Source organism: Caretta caretta, chromosome 1 (assembly GCF_965140235.1).
Source record: "Caretta caretta isolate rCarCar2 chromosome 1, rCarCar1.hap1, whole genome shotgun sequence".
Classification (NCBI taxonomy): Eukaryota; Metazoa; Chordata; order Testudines; family Cheloniidae; genus Caretta; species Caretta caretta.
In genome coordinates this window covers 49,221,545-49,240,313 of record NC_134206.1, presented here as the reverse complement: position 1 = coordinate 49,240,313, position 18,769 = coordinate 49,221,545, and the positions used below count along the sequence as shown (strand labels likewise).

At 45.3% G+C, this 18,769-nt stretch overlaps 1 protein-coding gene across 3 annotated transcripts in view; it reads right to left on the bottom strand.

The window, feature by feature from the left end:
- PDS5B (PDS5 cohesin associated factor B) overlaps nucleotides 1–18,769 on the bottom strand; it is a 266,958-nt gene that overhangs the window by 211,333 nt on the left and 36,856 nt on the right. For all 3 annotated transcript variants that reach the window (XM_048847181.2, XM_048847201.2, XM_075127882.1), the window contains exon 2: nucleotides 11,280–11,406. In XM_048847181.2, the coding sequence (XP_048703138.1) occupies nucleotides 11,280–11,387 (108 nt within the window). In that variant the 5' untranslated portion in view covers nucleotides 11,388–11,406. The remainder of the gene's footprint in view (nucleotides 1–11,279; nucleotides 11,407–18,769) is intronic.

The following is an 18,769-nucleotide window of genomic DNA, read 5'->3' as shown; positions in this document are numbered from 1 at the left end:
TGTCTGAGGCAGCCAGGGAGGATTGGTGGGAATATGGTACTGGCATTACAGGCACACCCCACAGGTTCCAGTATGGCCATTGAGCAGGCCACTGTCCCTGCTGCCACACCATACCTGCAGATACTGCATGGATTTCGCGGGTCCCAATCCAACTCCAACCATTGCCCTTCCAGCATCCAGGGCGGAGCCACTGAGGCCTGACTTTGCCCACTGACCCTGGTCGGCAACCAGCGAGGGTCGGTGCCTGCCCAACAAGCAGTACCGGGGAGATGGAGACTGGTGCCATGACAGAGAGCGATCCCACCCAGGTGGGGACCAAGGTCTAGTAGACCATCTGGGCAAAGGTGACCTGCGCCGTGACAATCTTTGGCAGGAAACTTGCCGGTACTGGTGGCACGGGGACTGGTGCCTTGACCCCAGTGTCCCATGTCTTGCAGGGGAAGAGCACAGTGTTGGGAACCTGGGTCTTCTAACCGGAGATGCTGTGCTGAGGTCCTAGGCCACAGAGATCTATGCCTGCAGTCCAGGGACCGAGGATGCTCCATTGCCCTAAGGGGGCAGTCCCATGATCGGCTTGCCCTTAGGTGTTGGGGCCTTAGCCGAATCTAGACCCTGGTGCGTTTGGCCTGCTTTTCCTTTGGCCACCGTGGCCACTTCAGGCAATGAGAGCCCTAAGAGGAGTCGGATCCCTGGCAGGCTGGGGAGGGGTGTTTCCAACCTCAGCAGTACCCCCCCATGAAGCCCCAGGACGGGCACATGGCCCGAAGTCCCTTTCCCTTCTAGTGCCAGGGGGCTCTTCTTTTGCCACTTCTTTAGCGCCAGCAAGGGGAAACCAGGCTGGGCCAGGCCCGGTGCTGGCGATACGCTCCACACTGATGCCGAGATGCTTGGCGTGGGGTCCAAGCAGGAGGACTCCAATGCAGGATGAAGTGCATTCTCCATGAGGAGGGCCCTCAAGCAGATATCTTGCTCCTTTTGGGTTCTAGGGTGAAAGTTCTTACAGATTCTGGACTTGTCCTTTCTATGGGACTCCCCCAAGCACTTCAAACAGCTGTCGTGGGGGTCACTAATAGGCACTGGCCTGATACATGACGAGCATGGTTTGAAGCCAGGACTCCTAACTACCAAACTAACCTAACCACTTAGTTTGCCATTAAGTACCTACAAACTATATGCAAAGAAGATACACAATGGGCTGTAAAGAACCACTAATGCAGGTGCTCCGAACAACTGTCACAAGCAGCAAGAAGGAACTGAGAGGGTGTAGGATTGGCAGCATCTCATATACCAACACATGAGTTACAGCTGACCCTAAGAATACAGATAAGGCAAAAATCGCTGATGACTGTGCACGTGGGCGCGCACACATCTAAAATGGAATCGAGAAGAAGAACAAGAACAACAACAAGACGACGACAAAGACGACCGACGACGGACAATGACGAGGAGGATAATCATATTCAGCAAATCGTAACTTCCACCGACGTTTCACATAACCCATCTTGCACAAAATGCATTACAATTATGCCATAATCATATCAAAATATCACTGTCAAGAATATGGGGTGCAGTGTCAGATACTTTTCCTCCTTTCAGTTGTGCCTTCTTTGGCTCCCAAAAGGGGAAGTTACTCACCTTGCAGTAACTGAAGTTCTTCGAAATGTGTGTCCCTGTGGGTGCTCCACTCTAATCGACGGTGTGTCCCGGCGCCGGTGATCCAAGATCGGTAACAGTGCCTGGTCAGGACACACACGATCACTTGGTATCTCCCGTCTCGTTGGAATCTTCCTGAGTGCATGCATCCCGCACCCTCCTCAGTTCCTTCTCTACCGTGGAGAAATAATATCAGTACTCCAAAGTAGAGGGGAGGAGGGCAGGGAGTGGAGCACCCACAGGGACACACATCTCAAAGAACTTCAGTTACTGCAAGGTGAGTAACTTCCCCTTCTTCGAGTGCTGTCGCTGTGGGTGCTCCACTCTAGGTGAATGTGTAGCAGTTCCCACTATGGTTGGTGGGACACTGGAGATGCGGCAGTGAGTACTGTAGAGAGTACTGTATGGCCTACTATGGTGTCTGTTGTGGTATCTTGCGTGATAGCATAGTGCTTGGCAAACGTGTGTTCAGGTAACCATGTAGGTGCTTTACAGATGTCAGAAATGGGTACGTTATGTAGGAAGGCAACGGATGTCGACATAGCTCAAGTGGAATGAGTTCAAATGCCTTCGGGTGGTTGAATATTTTCAATACGGTAAGAGGATCTGATACAGTCAGAGATCCATTTGGACAGACGTTGCTTAAAGATGGCCGTACCTTTTGATCTTTCATTAATGGAGACAGAGTCGTGGGGACTTACAGAATGGCTTAGTCCTGTCTAAATAAAAGGCAATTGATCGCTTGAAGTCAAGAGTATGCAGAGTTGCCTCTTGCGGAATCTCGTGAGGTTTAAGATAGAAAACAGGTAAGTATACTGGTTGGTTAAGGTGGAAGGTGGATACCACCTTAGGGAGAAATTTAGGATGTGGTCTCAGAGTGACTTTGTCTTTGGAGAACATTGCGTAGGGACGATAGGCTATCAGGGCGCTTATTTCACCTATTCTACTTGCTGATGTTATTGCAACTAAGAAAGCTACCTTCATAGACATATGAAAAAAAAGAGATGAGGTACCCAAAGGCTCGAATGGAGGTTTCATGAGACTGTGAAGAATGAGGTTAAGATTCCATGTAGCTGCCCTTGGATACATTTCAGGGTAGAGATTTTGTAGGCCCGTGATAAATCGTTTTATGCTGGGAGAGTCCATGGATGACGGTAGGACATGCGGAGTAGGTAAGGATACCACAACTGTCTAGGCCAAGCCAGGGCAATAAGTATCACCCGCGCATTATCGTCTATGATCTTCTGAAGAACACTGTGTAGCAGAGGGATTGGTGGGAAGGCGTACAAGAGAGTTGTTCCACGGGATGAGGAACGCGTCTCCTAGGGATGCAGTCCCGAGTCCCACTCTGGAGCAAAACAGGCGACAATTTTGATTCTGGGTTGTGGCAAGAAGGTCTATTGATGGGGTGCCCCAGAGGGAGAAGAGCTGTTGAAGTATTGCGGGGTGCAGTTCCCATTTGTATTCTGTTGAGAAGTGTGTGCTGAGTGCATCGGCAGTAGTATTGTGGCAGCCGGGTAGGTATGAGGCAACGATTTGTATTTGATGTTGTGTGCACCAATTCCATATTCGGATGGTTTCCATGCACAGGGAATGTGATCAGGCTCCCCCTTGTCTGTTGATGTAAAACATACATGCTATGTCGTCTGTTAAGACCCGAATAGATTTGTTCTTTATGAGGGGAAGAAAGTGAAGGCATGCTCGTCACACTACTCTGAGCGCTAAGAGGTTTATGTGTAGGCGTGTCTCTGATGCGGACCACCAGCCTCGTGCCCTGTGTCCCCCTAGATGTGCTCCCCAGCCGATTAGGGAAGCGTCCGAGGTGAGCATGAGCATTGGGGATCGTTGCTGGAAGGGAATGCCCATGCAGAGGTTTTCTGGTCTTGTCCACCAGTGTAGGGAAGCTAGAACATTGGGAGAAGGAGTTAGCAGCATCCCTAAGGTGTGTCTGTTGGGTTTGAAGTTGGAGTTGAGCCAGCCCTGAAGACATCTCATGCATAGCCTGGCATGCTGGACCACGAAGGTGGTGGCTGTCACGTGACCAAGGAGCCATAGATAGATTCTTGCCTGTGTCCTGGGACAAAGAGAGAGCATGCATATCAGTTGTGTGATAGCGAGGAACCTGTGACTTGGGAGTGAGGCTCTGCTTCTAATTGAATTCAGATGAGCTCCAATGAACTCTATCTGTTGTGTAAGTGTCAGGGTGGATTTCTGGACGTTTATTTGGAGCCCTAGGATGTGAAAGAGGGAGATGGCGAAATGGGTAGCTTGAAGTGTCTCGCCATAAGAGTTGTCCTTGATGAGGCAATCATCCAGGTAGGGGAAAAAGTGTGATTCCATGTCTGGGGAGGTGAACCACGACCACGGCTAGGACTCTCGGCACTGTGGAGAATCCAAAAGAAAGAACTCTGTATTGAAAATGGTCATGACGAATTGTGAATCATAGGAAGCATCTGTGAGCTAGATGAATTGATATATGAAAATAAGCGTCCTGTAGGTCGACGGCTGTGAACCAGTCCCCTTGATCCAGTGCAGGAATTATTGTGCCAAGTGTGACCATCTTGAATTTTTTTACCCTCACAAATTTGTTCAGTAGGCATAGGTCCAGTATAGGCCTCCATCCCCCAGTCGTTTTCTGGGTCAGAAAGTAATGGGAGTAGAACCCTTTCCCTCAATGTTGTGTCGGCACAGTTTCCACTGCGCCTAGTTGTAGAAGGTGAGCCACTTCTACGCGAAGTAAGCGCTTGTGAGAGGGTCACTGAAGAGGGACAAGGAAGGGGGAAGGGTAGGATATAAAAGGGGATAGAGTAACCAGACTGAACTATTTCGAGGACCCAGCGATCCTGTGTAATCCGCTGCCAGGCATGTTGAAAACTCTGGAGGCAGTGGCTAAATGGGCAAGTAGGCGGTGGATTCAAGGGGAGGTCCTGCAGACCCTCTACCAACGTTTCAAAATTGTTGTTTATTCCTCAGTGGGTGGGAGGTGGTTGCTTGAGCTTGATTTTGTCTGCGCTTAGGGGGTCTAGTGCGACTCCTGGTTATGTCGTATGATTTGGGTTGAGGCCGATAATACTGTTGTGTGTGGGGTCTTTGGTAGGGTTAGTATTGTCTCCTAGGAAAAGATGGGTGAATGCCCAGGGTGTGCAGTGTCGCTCTAGAATCTTTCATGGTGTGGAAGAGTTCATCGGGGTTTGGTTGTGGTTTGTTTTTTGTTGTTTTTTTTTTGGGGGGGGGGGGGGGAGTTTGGAGAAAAGTTTATCCTTATCAAAGGGGAGGTCCACCACTTTGGTCTTCAGATCTTTACGGATGCCAGAGCCATGAAGGTCTGCGCATAACCACAGCAGTTGCAGTAGTAGGGCTGCTGTGTCTAGAGCTGCTTGTAGGGCAGTTCTGGAAATTAACTGGCCCTCAACCAGGATTGATTTGAAGTCTGCTCTCCTATCCTCTGGAATGTAGGAGGCAAATTCGAAAAATTTATTGTAATTATCCAAGTCATAGCTGGTGAGGAGGGCAGAAAAATTCGCAATTCTGAATTGTAGAGTGGAGGAAGCGTAAACCTTGCGACCGAAGATGTCAAGGTGTTTAAGGTCCTTGTCTTGAGGGGTGGGCCGATATTGCAGCTGTTTTGTTCATTGTGCAACTGCATCCATGACAAGAGAGTTCGATTGTGGATGAGAAAATAGGAAGTCAGCGTCCTTAGTGGGAACATAGTATTTACGTTCAGCCTTTTGCAAGTTGGTAATAAAGAAGCTGGAGTTTACCAGAGAGTGTCAGCTGGCTCCAAGAGTGCCTTGTGTATGGGGAGCGCAATCTTTGAAGGCGCAGTGAGTTGAAGGATTCTGAGGAGTCTGTGTTGTGTTTCCTGAACCTCTTCTAAGGAGATGTCTTGATTGAGTGCCACCGTCTTGAAAAGTTCTTAAAATTGTTTACAGTCGTCCACGTTCTGTGGAGGCGGAGGGAAGAGGACACTGTCTGGAGCTGATGGAGAGTCAGGGGTCGGTGAGTCAGGATATGGTCCGTAGCTCATGTTCTCAGAAGGGGGTTCAGGCACTCTAGAAGTGGACAGAGCTGGAGATCGAGGCACAGAAGGAGGTAGTGGTTTGGTAGAAGAGGTCTAAGGGTGAGTGGTAGGAGGATGTGGCCAAGGGTACCACTGAGGCCAAGGCATAGGATAGGAGAACCCAGGTGCTGTCCACGGAGGGGTGAAGTAGGGAAACAGACTGGTGGTTGTGAGCCATGACCTGAGGCGGAAAAGGTTCCAGTGGAGGAGGAGAGGCAGGTGGGGAGAGCAACTGTTCAAAAAAATGAGCCCTGTGTGTCAAGGAGCAGGGTGTTAGGCTCAGGTGGCACTGAGAGATCACCTTGAGTGAGAAACTGTTGCTCCTGCTCCCTGGACTGCACTGAGCCTGGACAGTGCTCTAGCGCATTGTCAATGGAAAGCCTCACTGGTGCCCGGAGGCATGTGGAGGAGCCCTGCAGGGGGTCCGTTGCTGGTGCCAGGGCAGGAGGCAGGCTCGGTACCGACATTCTTCCTGGCAGTGTAGCAGAGCGCGCAGTTGGCACCACGGCTATTTTTAGCCCAGAGGGGGTCGGTGCCAATGTTCTTGTCGGTACCAGAGCAAAGCGCGCAATCTGCACCGCAGCTATTTTTAGCCCGGAGGGGATCGGTGCAGACCTTCTTGTCAGCACTGGAACAGAGCACACAGTTGGCACCGCAGCTTTTTTAGCGCTGAAGCTCTTGGTGCCACGGAAGCCTTCCCAGCACAGGAGGTCGGGTTCCTGCCTCTGTGGGAGCCATGGCTGAGGTGTTGTGACAGCCTTCTGCGCTGTCAATACAAAGAGTAAGGATCTTGCGGGAGACCCTTTACCCTTGTTAAAGTCTCTCCTCGGAGACTGTTGGGCTTCTTGCCTCCGCTACAGAGAGGGTGAAGCCATGCTCCCAATTGGCTATGATCTGGTCAGGGAGCATGAAGGAGAGGGTTTAACTTTCCCCGTCTCCGAAGGCAGCTGCAGAGATTTTTCCATTAGCAACATTTTAAGGCACAGGTCCCTGTTGCGACGAGCCCTGGTCTTGAGGCTTGCAGTGAAGGCATTTTGCAGGGACAAGTGTTTCGCCAAGGCACTTCACACATCATGAGTGCCCATCAGATCTTGGCATGGAGACCTGGTAGGAAACACACTTCTTGAATCCTGAAGCCCCTGGCATATTGAATTAGAAATGGCAGGGGAAAGTGTCTCAGCAGGAGACAAGCCTGAGGTGAAAAGTTTTTGGTTTTGGTTTTTTTTTTTAAACTAAGTAACTAAACTATTCCAAGGAAGGGAAACAACTGGGATGTAACTAATAACTATTTCTACGATCTTTGTTAGTGTTTCCTACTGAGACCAGGGAAGAGAAGCAGCACTGCCCTGAGTCCCGTCTTCAGCCGAGGACGGTTGAGAAGGAACTGAGGAGGGTGCGGGACACATGTACTCAAGACGATTCCAACGAGACGGGAGATACCAACTGAGTGTGTGCGTCCCAACCAGGCACTGCTACCGAAGATCTCCGATCAGCAGCGCCGGGACGCACCGTCACCTAGACTGGAGCACCCACAGGGACAGCACTCGAAGAAGCAGCTAGGATCCTCTAGCTTGAAGGGTATAGCAAGGGGATATGGAGAACTAGCTCTGGCACATAATAGAAGGTTCCAGAAGCTACTGTTCCCAAGCATTGGTTCTCTGGAAGACAGACCAACTGTGACTCCAATCTCCAGCCTTGAAACAACTAAGGTACAGCTGCTAAGGCTACCTGCAAGTGGGAACCCACTGAGAGGTCCATTGGGTACAGGAACTGGTTAATCTACCCATGTAAGGACAGCGGTACTGGATAGATGTCAGAGCTGGAGAATAGACAGGGCAGCCTTTTACTGGTACCTTCCCTGGGTCTCAGCTGTCCTCCACACTATTGCCTTTTTGCCACAGTCAGGCCCAGACGCTGTTGATCAGGTTCGGGCAATTTTGCACTCTTTCCCCACTTGTCACATCTCCTAAGGAGTGACTAGAGTGGGAGCACCTTCAGCTGCTCCTCCTGTGATGCTACTTGGGTTTCTGAGCAAAGTAGACTTAGTTCTTGCCTTGCTGAGGGTGGCTTGAGCAGTCAATGGCTGACCTGATAACATGAAACGTCCTGGCTGTAGATTAGAGAAGATATCACATCTGTTGATACAATGAAGCACTGGCACCAGAAATGAAGTTTTGCCTTTCCATTATTTCTGGGCACGATGCTGCACCTTCCTCATTAAAAAGGGAGCAACTCAGGTGAGATATCTGAGATACAATCCCATGTCTTGCCAGAAAACTCACCAAATAATTAATGAAAATTTTATACTTCACAAGGACGAATTAGTTTTCCTTGCTTATGTTTTGGACTTTTATTAGATGTCATTAAGAGTTCTGCAGCAGGAAGGTCTGGAAAAGACAGCTTGCAGCTGCAGCAGCAAACTAACCGGTTCCGTGAGAGCAGGGCTCCCATTCCCATCTGTCTGTGATGGGTAAATTTTGTTCTGCCTGTGATGCGGTGTTAACCCCACACAAGGCCTGGAAAGGTCAAGATAGCTAAGTCGGCCAATTAACTGCCCAGGCTGCACCTGGAGGAGGAGCTAGGGAACAGGGAATTGATTAGAAAGGGCTCAGCTAGGTAGGTAGAAGTGGGGGCCTATGAAGTCAGGAAGCTAACAGATACTGGCTGATTCACCCCCTGGGAAGAGGGAGGAGGGTTTGGAGCTGGTACACCCAGAGAAAGGAGTGGAACCAGGAATTGTAGGAAACATTCCAGGGAAGGAACAGTGAGGGCTGGGAGAGAAAAAGCACAGGAGTGCTGGGTTGAGGGTCCTTAGACTGGAACCCAGAGCAGTGGGCGGGCCCAGGAAGTGGTACCATCAGGGCAGAGCTGGAGAAGACTGCCAGAGACAGTTTGTGCAGAAGGACTTTGGGTAAACTCCTCAAAGGGGATACCACACAGTGAGTCAGCCAGAAGGCTAAGTCACAAAGAGGAGGCTGCAGTTCCTGGAGCAAGAAGGGCTGCCAGGCGAGATGACACGTAGAGACACCACCAGTGGAGGGCAGCACCTGACAAGAGCTAATTCCCAGAGCCACCAGGAGGCAGAGCCACATGCCGTGAGTGGACCCCATGACACTGCCCTTAAAGCTGCAAGATGGCTGAAGACACACTGTTCAGATCTGAAGGGGAGATAACCCTAATTTTTTCCTAATGTTATACTGCACTAAGATTCTTGGATACAGGAGACTCCAAACAACTCTGACTGTATCAAGTCATCCTGATTTCTGAAGGATACATTAGATGTACACAGTACACCCATGCTATAACACCCTTCACAATAATTAATCTTGGGCTGTAACAAACCCTGGGGGCTGGAAGAGCTGTCACCCTCCTTCCCCCCCGCAAAAAAAACCACCCGTCCACAGGTCTCTCTTTGTTATAACGAACTCCTGTCTATAACAAATAAACAGCTTGGATCCCGAGGGGTTTGTTATAGTGAAAGTAAACTGTACCTTTAAAGAATAAAGGAAAACTCTTCCCAACTCCTGAAAGAATCTGAAGGATGCTATGTATGCATGTGCATTATATCAAGAAAAATCTTAGAAAAATAGTAACTGAACTAAATGCTCTGTATTTGGAACCTGAAAAGGAACTACCCATTACTCAGGTTCCTGATCTTGAAAATCTGATACTTGTCAGCAGTCTATAAAAATTCAACTGCAACGTAGAAGCATGTACCTGTCTGCCATAAAATTTACTTTTTGGCAAAGTCTCTTGAGAACCTTTTCTAAATCCTCTTCAACAGCAGGTCTCCATAAAAACGCATTCTAATGAAATGAGTTTTCAGTATCATAGTTTCCTTCTATAGATTGAACTAAATTGTTTTTTGGATGTCACTTGCCACCATACCTCTAAGACACTGACAAGGAACTCAAGGTGCAGTCAGCTAACCATTCTGCTGCCTTAGTCAAAGAAAATGTTTTATTTAAAACCAATGGATAGGAATTGGCCCTTAGCTCTTGCAGCTACAAAAATATAACTCTGGAAATCAATCCAGCATACATAGATTCCTGCACCCCAGTTTCTATCATCTCAAATGCCTGGCTTAAGGGCAACATCTGCTATTCTACTGACAGATCTTTAACGCCTGGAGTAACCTCAAACTGGAATGACATTTTCCTTCCCGTGTTAGAACAAATATTTCAGTAGCATTTCGAATTGTAGTAATGCTCTTGATTTTTAGAACTTAGAGTTGTAGCCACCCAAGCAACTGTTCCCTACATGTTTGTGTGATACAAGTTTAAACATCTTAGAAACATCTAGAGTTTGTGGTAGCAAATTTGAATGGAAACCATTTCTAAATCCCCTGTACTTCTTCAAAAAATTTAACTATCTAGGAACTCCTGATGCTGATCCATCAACTTTGTCATATCATTATGGGCAGGAAAAACATTCTGGAGCTTTGCACTTAGAAAAGAATTACATCCCCATCTGTTTTCCCTAGTTCCGTAATATCCACTCATCTTTTTCAGAAAGGTTTTCATATCCAAATGTGTCAAATGGTCCAATTTAAATATCATGTTATTCAATACTTTAACCTTAACTAATAATTCTCACATTGCAGCCTGGCACAACAGAAGTACTTATAGGAAGTAATTGTCTCTTACTTGCAATCTGCTGTCCTCAGCCACATTAAGACAGTTTCTATATTCTAGTGCATTAACAACTGGGATTAACCCTACAACATTTTCATTTGGTACTAGACAGCCTCCTATTGCAAAAGCACTAATTAAGCTATAAAAAGGGAAATTTTATTTTTATTTCTCTCTTTCCTAAGTCTATATTTTATATGAAAATGAACCACAATAGGATGTTCCTCCACTGAAGAGGTATTCAAAACAAAAAGGAGAAAAGATAGGGTATCAAATAAAAATTTTAATGCATTTCCCTGTGCTGATCAAAAAACTGAACCTACTAGTTCTGGACTGGCTCTGTTCTGTCACACCTCAGCACCACCATACTGGAAATCTATCAACCACAGATTCCTAACAGAGCACACAGAACCTACTGGAGAAGGCAAATTATTTTTAAAACGCAATCACACCTCTTTCCAGAATAAAGCAGCTGGCACCACCACCCTCCTGAGATATGTGAAAGGGATTCTGAAAGTGAGAGAAAGATTCATCCATACTTCTCCCATAAAGATATCACACACTCACCCAGGGCAATTCCCTTTGTTTCCTTCCTATTTAAGGAGATCCTTCCATATACATAGCCTTGTTTTTAAAGAAGAAGAAATTTTAAATAGTATTTCATAGAAATAGTAATATGTCATTTATTTCCACTATTCATTGCCACTTTGTGCTTCTAATTTTATTCAAATATTTTTGGACGGACTAGTCTGAGGTAGCAGCAGACCACAAAAACAGAAAGCAACCAATAGTTATTCTGAGAGTATAAAATGAGTAAAAAAACCACAAATTTAATAGGTATAATATATATATTATGCAAAGTCTCATGTTCATATTGAAAGTAATTTCAAGATACCCCAAATGAACCTCCAAAATTTAGCAAGCTGTTTACTAACCTTTAACCGCCTCACCATCTCTTCTTTAGATATTTTATCAGAGATTTCTTTGACTCCTGGAGGATACGTAATTTTTCCATCATTGGCTCGTGTCTTTGAATGAGCCATGATTTCACTGTTTTAAAACCTGTAAAGAGAAAATCAAAATTAGTTAGATTAAAAAACAATGATTTGTGAAAGTACTATCTTGATATAACTTGCAATGCAACAGACGGGTGAATACATAAGCCATCTGCCCCACTGGGATATTATTTTATAGGCAGTGAGATAAATATGAAGGGCCCTAAATTTACCCTTCAAACACACACTTGCAAGTACAGCTGAAGCCAACAGGAGCAGTACCCTTCTTACTGATGGTAAAGTTGGACATTGTTTGTCTTTCAGTAATCAACGGTGTGACTATACAGACCCTAAGGTTTCTTCTCACATAATGGCATCCTAAATAAAGGAACCAAGAGCAACTGTTTTCCTGAGATATTTTCAGCCAACAAGACATTCTAACTGAACAGGACCTCCGGAAGTAGAATATAAACAGCAGTACAACAATCCCTCATTCTTACTTATAATTTGACCATTATACTTAAGGAGCAGATAATGCTGCCTTTAGTTACCATGCTGACAGCTTGATAAATCAAAACAACATGCTCACTAGATCCTATGGGCTTCTAGGATCTCATAGTAGATCTCTCTTAAGAACTAAAGAAATAGTTAGAAAAACAGAAGTAAACAACTTAAAGATGTTGGGTAAAATTTTCCAAAGCATTTAAGTGATTTAGGAGACTAACTCACTTAGGTACCTTTTAAAAATTTTACTTATAATTTGCCAATTGTATGCAAGAACCCTCGTCTCCCATCCTAGAAGAGATGTGGAAAAACCCTGAAATGTAGCAGGAGCATGGGTAGTAGCAACAGCAGGAGAAGGGAAGAGGACAGGCCAATTGGGAGCTTTCTCCCTTGACCCTGCTCCAAACTTTGGGGCAACAGGCCCAAGATTCCCTTTTAGCCCCCAGAAACATATTGACTAGAACTACTCCAGCAGCACTTCCAGGGAACCACCTATAAGAAGCCCAGGGAAAACAGGAGAGGAGCTACACATCAGCAGACTTTTACAACCTTTAATATCTGCAGTGAAGTGATGCTTATCTTTATTATTTGAATTACCACAGCCCACAGAAGCTCTACTCATGGACAAGAACCCCACTGTGTTAGCTGCTGTACAAACACTGAACAAAAAAGTCCTCGCCGCAAGGAGTTCACAATCTAAGCACATGCAAGAGACAACAGGAAGAGTACAAGGAAACAATGAGACAACATTTGTGACTGGCAGTGGTCACAGCACATCAGCAGCCCAATCATCCTCAAGATTTTTGTAGACATCATTGTTAAAGAGTTTTGAGGAGGGATTTGAAGGAGAATGAGATAGCGGATGTTTACAGGAATCACCTCCCCAGCGTTAGAGTCAGCATGGGAGAAAGAAAAAAAAGATACTTGTTTGAAAATTTAAACAAGTGGGCAATGGAGACTGACATCATGGGGCAACTGGAGGCAGGCATCAACAAGCTTGATGCAAATGAGAGATAAGTAGGGTTGGGATTGATGTGAAGGGCCCTGAAAGTGAAGATAAGCATCTAATACTTGATGTAATAACCAAGGGGGAGCCACTGGAGGCTGCAAAGAAAGGGATGACAAGGTCAAAGCAATGGGCTAGGGAAATGATCTTTTAGCAGCACTCTGAATGATTATGAGCAGAGAAGACTGTCAAAGTCCAAGACAAGTATATTGCAGGAATCAAAATGTAAGATGATGAAAGTGTGGTCAAGTTTTAATTGTGTGGATGGGTAAGGGCCATATCTTAGAGGTGTTATGCAGAAAGAATCAGCAAGATGTAAACATAGCCTGGATAGGAGGATCTAGATAGAGGTCCCAGTCGAACAGGAGGCCCAGATTACAGACCTGAGTGACAGGCAGGTTCGTGGTGTTGTCCTCAGTGATCAAAAAAGGTGGTGGTGGGGAGAGCTTGAGGAGGAAGATTGGGAGCTCTGTTTTTAGTCATGTTTAGTTGGAGCTGATAGCAAGACATTTATAAGGAGAAGTCAGAGAAAGAGGCCAAGATTTCAGTCTGGACAGAAGGAGACAGGTATGGAGTAGAGAGGTAGATCTGTGAGTCACCAGCATAGAAATGGTAGCATATCAGATTATTCAGAGAAGGTACAGAGGAAGAAGAGAAGGGGACAAGGACAGAGACCTGAGTAGAACCTACAGAAAGCCGGAGATGTATGAGCAGCACTGTTCCCTCTAAGCTGTGTGTGCCGGTGTGCACAGATCCTAAACCCCGTGCACATAGCAAAACACCACGCGCACAAAAATGTGCACAGAAGCAATTTTTTGCACACACGGCCTGTCAAAAATTAGAGGGAACACGGATGAGCAGAATCGTCTAAAGGATAACCATTTTCCCCACCATCACTGACAAGTGGTCTCTGTGAATCCCTATTTTCCCTTCTCCCCATACAAGGGTTCCCCCATCTCCACCCCACCTGGGGTTCTGCGTCCCCCCAACTCCCTATTCACCCACTCCAAGGTCCCTCATTCTCTCTCCTCCTATGGCAGAGGGTCTATACAACCTTGTTCCATACCAGAGGCCCCCTCCCATTCTAGTGTCCCTCATTCTATCCCTCTCCCCACATGCCAAGAGCTGTGTGCACACCCCTATTCCCCCCCCCCTTACTTTCTCCCCCACCACCATTATTCTTCTGTCTGGCTGTTATGTCATTCAGAATGTCAACATGTTAACTCTATTGACAGGATAAGCAAGGATACTGTTATGCAGAATGCATTAATGGGTGCCATCAACCAACTGTTTGATCTACAGATAATTGTAGAGGTGCTTGAAGCCACTATGGCTGTGTTAATCAGATGGAAGGGACTCCACTTGTTCTGCACTTTTCTCCTTTGTTTTCCAGTTTTCTCAAAACCAAAAGGGTTCTGGTCAGTGGCCACTGATGCCTAGTACATTCCATGAAATGTTGGAATTATGGGATGCAACTTTCAAAAAAGTTAATGCATTACATATAGAAAAAGGCTGTGGAGTTGAGTGTAAGGCCTTTGTAACCACGGCCAAAAATTGTATATTGTTTGGAACCAGGTTACTCAAGAGCTCACCTCTTTCCCCAGGCCATGCTGCCACACCTGAGATCAAAAGAAGCATTCATATTGGAACCTCGATATAAAAAGTGAGAATGAGCTGCTAAAAGGTATTCACCATTGGGGTCCTTAACAGTGGAATTTGGTCTCCCCACCAGTGATTTGCCAGACCCCAGATGTTAACTTTCTTGGCACACTGAAAAGCTCACCTTTTTTCGCCCCTTCAGTCTTGAGGAGGGAATAAGCTAAGAGTTGGAGGAGTTTGGTGGATATCTGTGTATTAGTCCTTATGGAGGTGTTAGGATTCTACAGTTAAGGCTGAGCTGAGTTTTTCACCTAAGCAGAGATTAACACACACTCCCTCTCTCTGTATGAAAAATACAGTGTGTCCTCCCCGAAATTATAGCATTTTTGAATTTTCTTAGAATTTATAAGTAAATATGTTCACTGATGAGTTAAAAATTAAGTTTAAAATGGGTAAGTGTCAGACCTTTTAGCTTCCCATAAAGTTAAAATTCACGGGTTTCAGAGTAACAGCTGTGTTAGTCTGTATTCGCAAAAAGAAAAGGAGTACTTTTAGCACCTTAGAGACTAACCAATTTATTTGACCATAAGCTTTCGTGAGCTACAGCTCACTTCATCGGATGCACACTGTGGAAAGTGTAGAAGATCTTTTTATATACACACAAAGCATGAAAAAATACCTCCTCCCACCCCACTCTCCTGCTGGTAATAGCTTATCTAAAGTGACCATTCTCCTTACAATGTGTATGATAACCAAGGTGGGCCATTTCCAGCACAAATCCAGAGTTTAACAAGAACGTCGGGGGGGGGAGGAAAAAACAAGGGGAAATAGGCTTGAAGAGAGACTGGGAGTGGCTAAGTCATTATGCAAGGTAACCTAAGTTAATTGTATCCAATTTGCAAATGAATTCCAATTCAACAGTTTCTCGCTGGAGTCTGGATTTGAAGTTTTTTTTTGTTGTAATATAGCAACTTTCATGTCTGTAATCCCGTGACCAGAGAGATTGAAGTGTTCGCCGACTGGTTTATGAATGTTATAATTCTTGACATCTGATTTGTGTCCATTTATTCTTTTACGTAGAGACTGTCCAGTTTGACCAATGTACATGGCAGAGGGGCATTGCTGGCACATGATGGCATATATCACATTGGTGGATGTGCAGGTGAACGAGCCTCTGATAGTGTGGCTGATGTTGTTAGGCCCTATGATGGTGTCCCCTGAATAGATACGTGGGCACAGTTGGCAACGGGCTTTGTTGCAAGGATAAGTTCCTGGGTTAGCGGTTCTGTTGTGTGGTATGTGGTTGCTGGTGAGTATTTGCTTCAGATTGGGGGGCTGTCTGTAGGCAAGGACTGGCCTGTCTCCCAAGATTTGTGAGAGTGTTTGGTCATCCTTCAGGATAGGTTGTAGATTCTTAATAATGCGTTGGAGGGGTTTTAGTTGGGGGCTGAAGGTGACGGCTAGTGGCGTTCTGTTATTTTCTTTGTTAGGCCTGTCCTGTAGTAGGTGACTTCTGGGAACTCTTCTGGCTCTATCTATCTGTTTCTTCATTTCCGCAGGTGGGTATTATAACAAAGAAAATAACAGAACATATCTATTCAGGGGACACCATCACAGGTCAAATCAGATGTCAAGAATTATAACATTCATAAACCAGTTGGAGAACACTTCAATCTCTCTGGTCACGCGATTACAGACATGAAAGTTGCTATATTACAACAAAAAAACTTCAAATCCAGACTCCAGCGTGAAACTGTTGAATTGGAATTCATTTGCAAATTGGATATAATTATCTTAGGCTTGAATAGAGACTGGGAGTGGCTAAGTCATTATGCAAGGTAACCTATTTCCCCTTGTTTTTTCCTACCACCACCCCCCCCAGATGTTCTTGTTAAACCATGGATTTGTGCTGGAAATGGTCCCCTTGATTATCATACACATTGTAAGGAGAGTGATCACTTTAGATAAGCTATTACCAGCAGGAGAGTTGGATAGGAGGAGGTATTTTTTCATGCTGTGTGTGTGTATATAAAAAGATCTTCTACACTTTCCACAGTATGCATCCGATGAAGTGAGCTGTAGCTCACGAAAGCTTATGCTCAAATAAATTGATTAGTCTCTAAGGTGCCACAAGTACTCCTTTTTTTAAAATTCACTGAAACTTTGTGCTCATAGGCTACATATGAATTGTTTTAGGGTTAACAGTGTTTTTGTTTTGTTTTTTGCCATTCTTTAGCAGAGGCTGAAGAATATTGTTCGACACCAGAGAATTCTACAACAGACTACCCTCTTTCATGGTTGTGATCTGCTGCTATTTATCTAAATGGGAATGAGGCTAGAAGGTAGGCTACTATAAAAGATGGCCATTCCCTTCATTTACCTGCACCTCACAGAGGGCATTCTAAGGGCTTGTCTACACTGGCACTTTACAGCGCTGCAATTTTCTTGCTCATGGGTGTGAAAAAACACCTCCTGAGCGCAGCAAGTTTCAAAGCTGTAAAGTGCCAGTGTAGACAGTGCACGAGCGCTGGTAGCTATTCCCCTCATGGAGGTGGGTTTTTTAGGGTTTGTCTACACTTGCATTTTATAGCACTCTAACTTGCTGGCTCAGGGGTGTGAAAAGTCACCCCCCTGAGCACAGCAAATCTGAGCGCTTTCAAGCGCTAGTGTGGACAGGCTTGGAGTGCTGGAAGCTGCGCTCCCAGTGCTCTGAGCTAATCCCCTTGTGGAGGTGAGTACCAGGAGCGCTGGGAGAGCTCTCTCCCAGTGCGCGCGCGCAACCACACTCGCAATTCAAAGTGCTGCTGCGGGAGCGCTCCTGCGGCAGCACTTTGAAGTTTTCAGTGTAGCCACGCCCTTAGAGCGCTGAGAGCTCTCTCCCAGCGCTATGTTGAACTACACAAGCCAAGTTAAAGCACTCCCGCAGCAACGCTTTAACATTGCCAGTGAAGACGTGCCCTAAGGCCTCAGTCCCATTGAAAACAATGAAAACAGACATTTTGAAAGAGCAAATCTTTGCAAGTTTCTCTGAGAGAAGATTTTATACATCAGAATCTGCTGACAGATACATTTCCAGATATGAAAAGCAATAGCAAAAGACCACCACTCAACAGGAGGCCAGGAGGGAGGTAGAACAAGCAATGTGTGTGGACCTAGGGGAATGCGGAGGATAGTTGAAAGGTGAATGTGCGGTGTACATCCTGACTGATTTCCACTGTTCTGCTGATGCAAAGCAGTTCTAAACTCTAATGGCGTAAAACAGCCAGAGTATACCAGTGAATAGGGCTCTCAAAATTAAAATAGGAGATGTACCCATAGCACAAGATAGACTCCTATGATTTTTTAAAATATAAATTTGAAGAAAAATAACGGTTCAGACGTAACTTGGGTTTGTATCTTCACATCTCTTCCCTCAAATCACCTCTCTAAAATCCTAGATTAAAAATACAAGTAAAAGTACGGCATACTTTTACATGTGCCAAAAACTTGGCATAGGTTCCATTTTTTTCCAAGTTCATGAGCTCTTAAACTAGCCAAGAAAAATTAATCATCTACATGGAAAACTAAAAATGCTCAGAACAGCAAAGTCAACCCCGGCAAATTCAACATCAATTTAGATATGAATTATGTTAGGGAGAGGGTGGAAGATAAGTAGAGGGCCCAGATGCTGTTTCTCTTCCCCTGCAAGTCAAAACCAGGTAGCACACAGTCCTTGCAGTTTTGAATTGGATGATATGGGGAACCAGATGTGAACCTGTGGGTATATGTGAGGAAATTGGTACATGTAGGTGAAGTGGCCAAGAGAAGAAGAGATTGACTTTTTTTTTTTTTTAAGTATGGTACACACTTTGGGGGAAGAAATGGGAGAGACAGTAAACAGAGGAAAACGATAAAAAAACAAACATGTAGGAAAAGAGAAGGAAGAGAGGGAACACACCAAAAACAATTATATGAAAATAAAAGTGGAGTGAAGCCAGAGAGGATAAAAAATGTGAAAAGCAGGGAGAGCATGTAAGCTAAATTTTTATTAAACAGAAGGTGATTAACACTGCTACAACTAAATACAGTACAAAGTACACAACTGTTTTATTCCTTTACATTGCAGAAGTGCAGCAGAGCAGGTATTTCTCATTTAAACTAGCAGACTTAATCACTGTGCCTAGTTGATATGAAAAATTTCAATCTTTGGTGGTGAGTACTTTAGTAATACTTATAACAATTTAGCTTTCAAAGGAAACTATCAATTGGTCCAAATGCATGCACACAAGTGTCATAGCATTTCACTCTACCTCTGTGTGAAGAAAATTACATTTAAAACCAC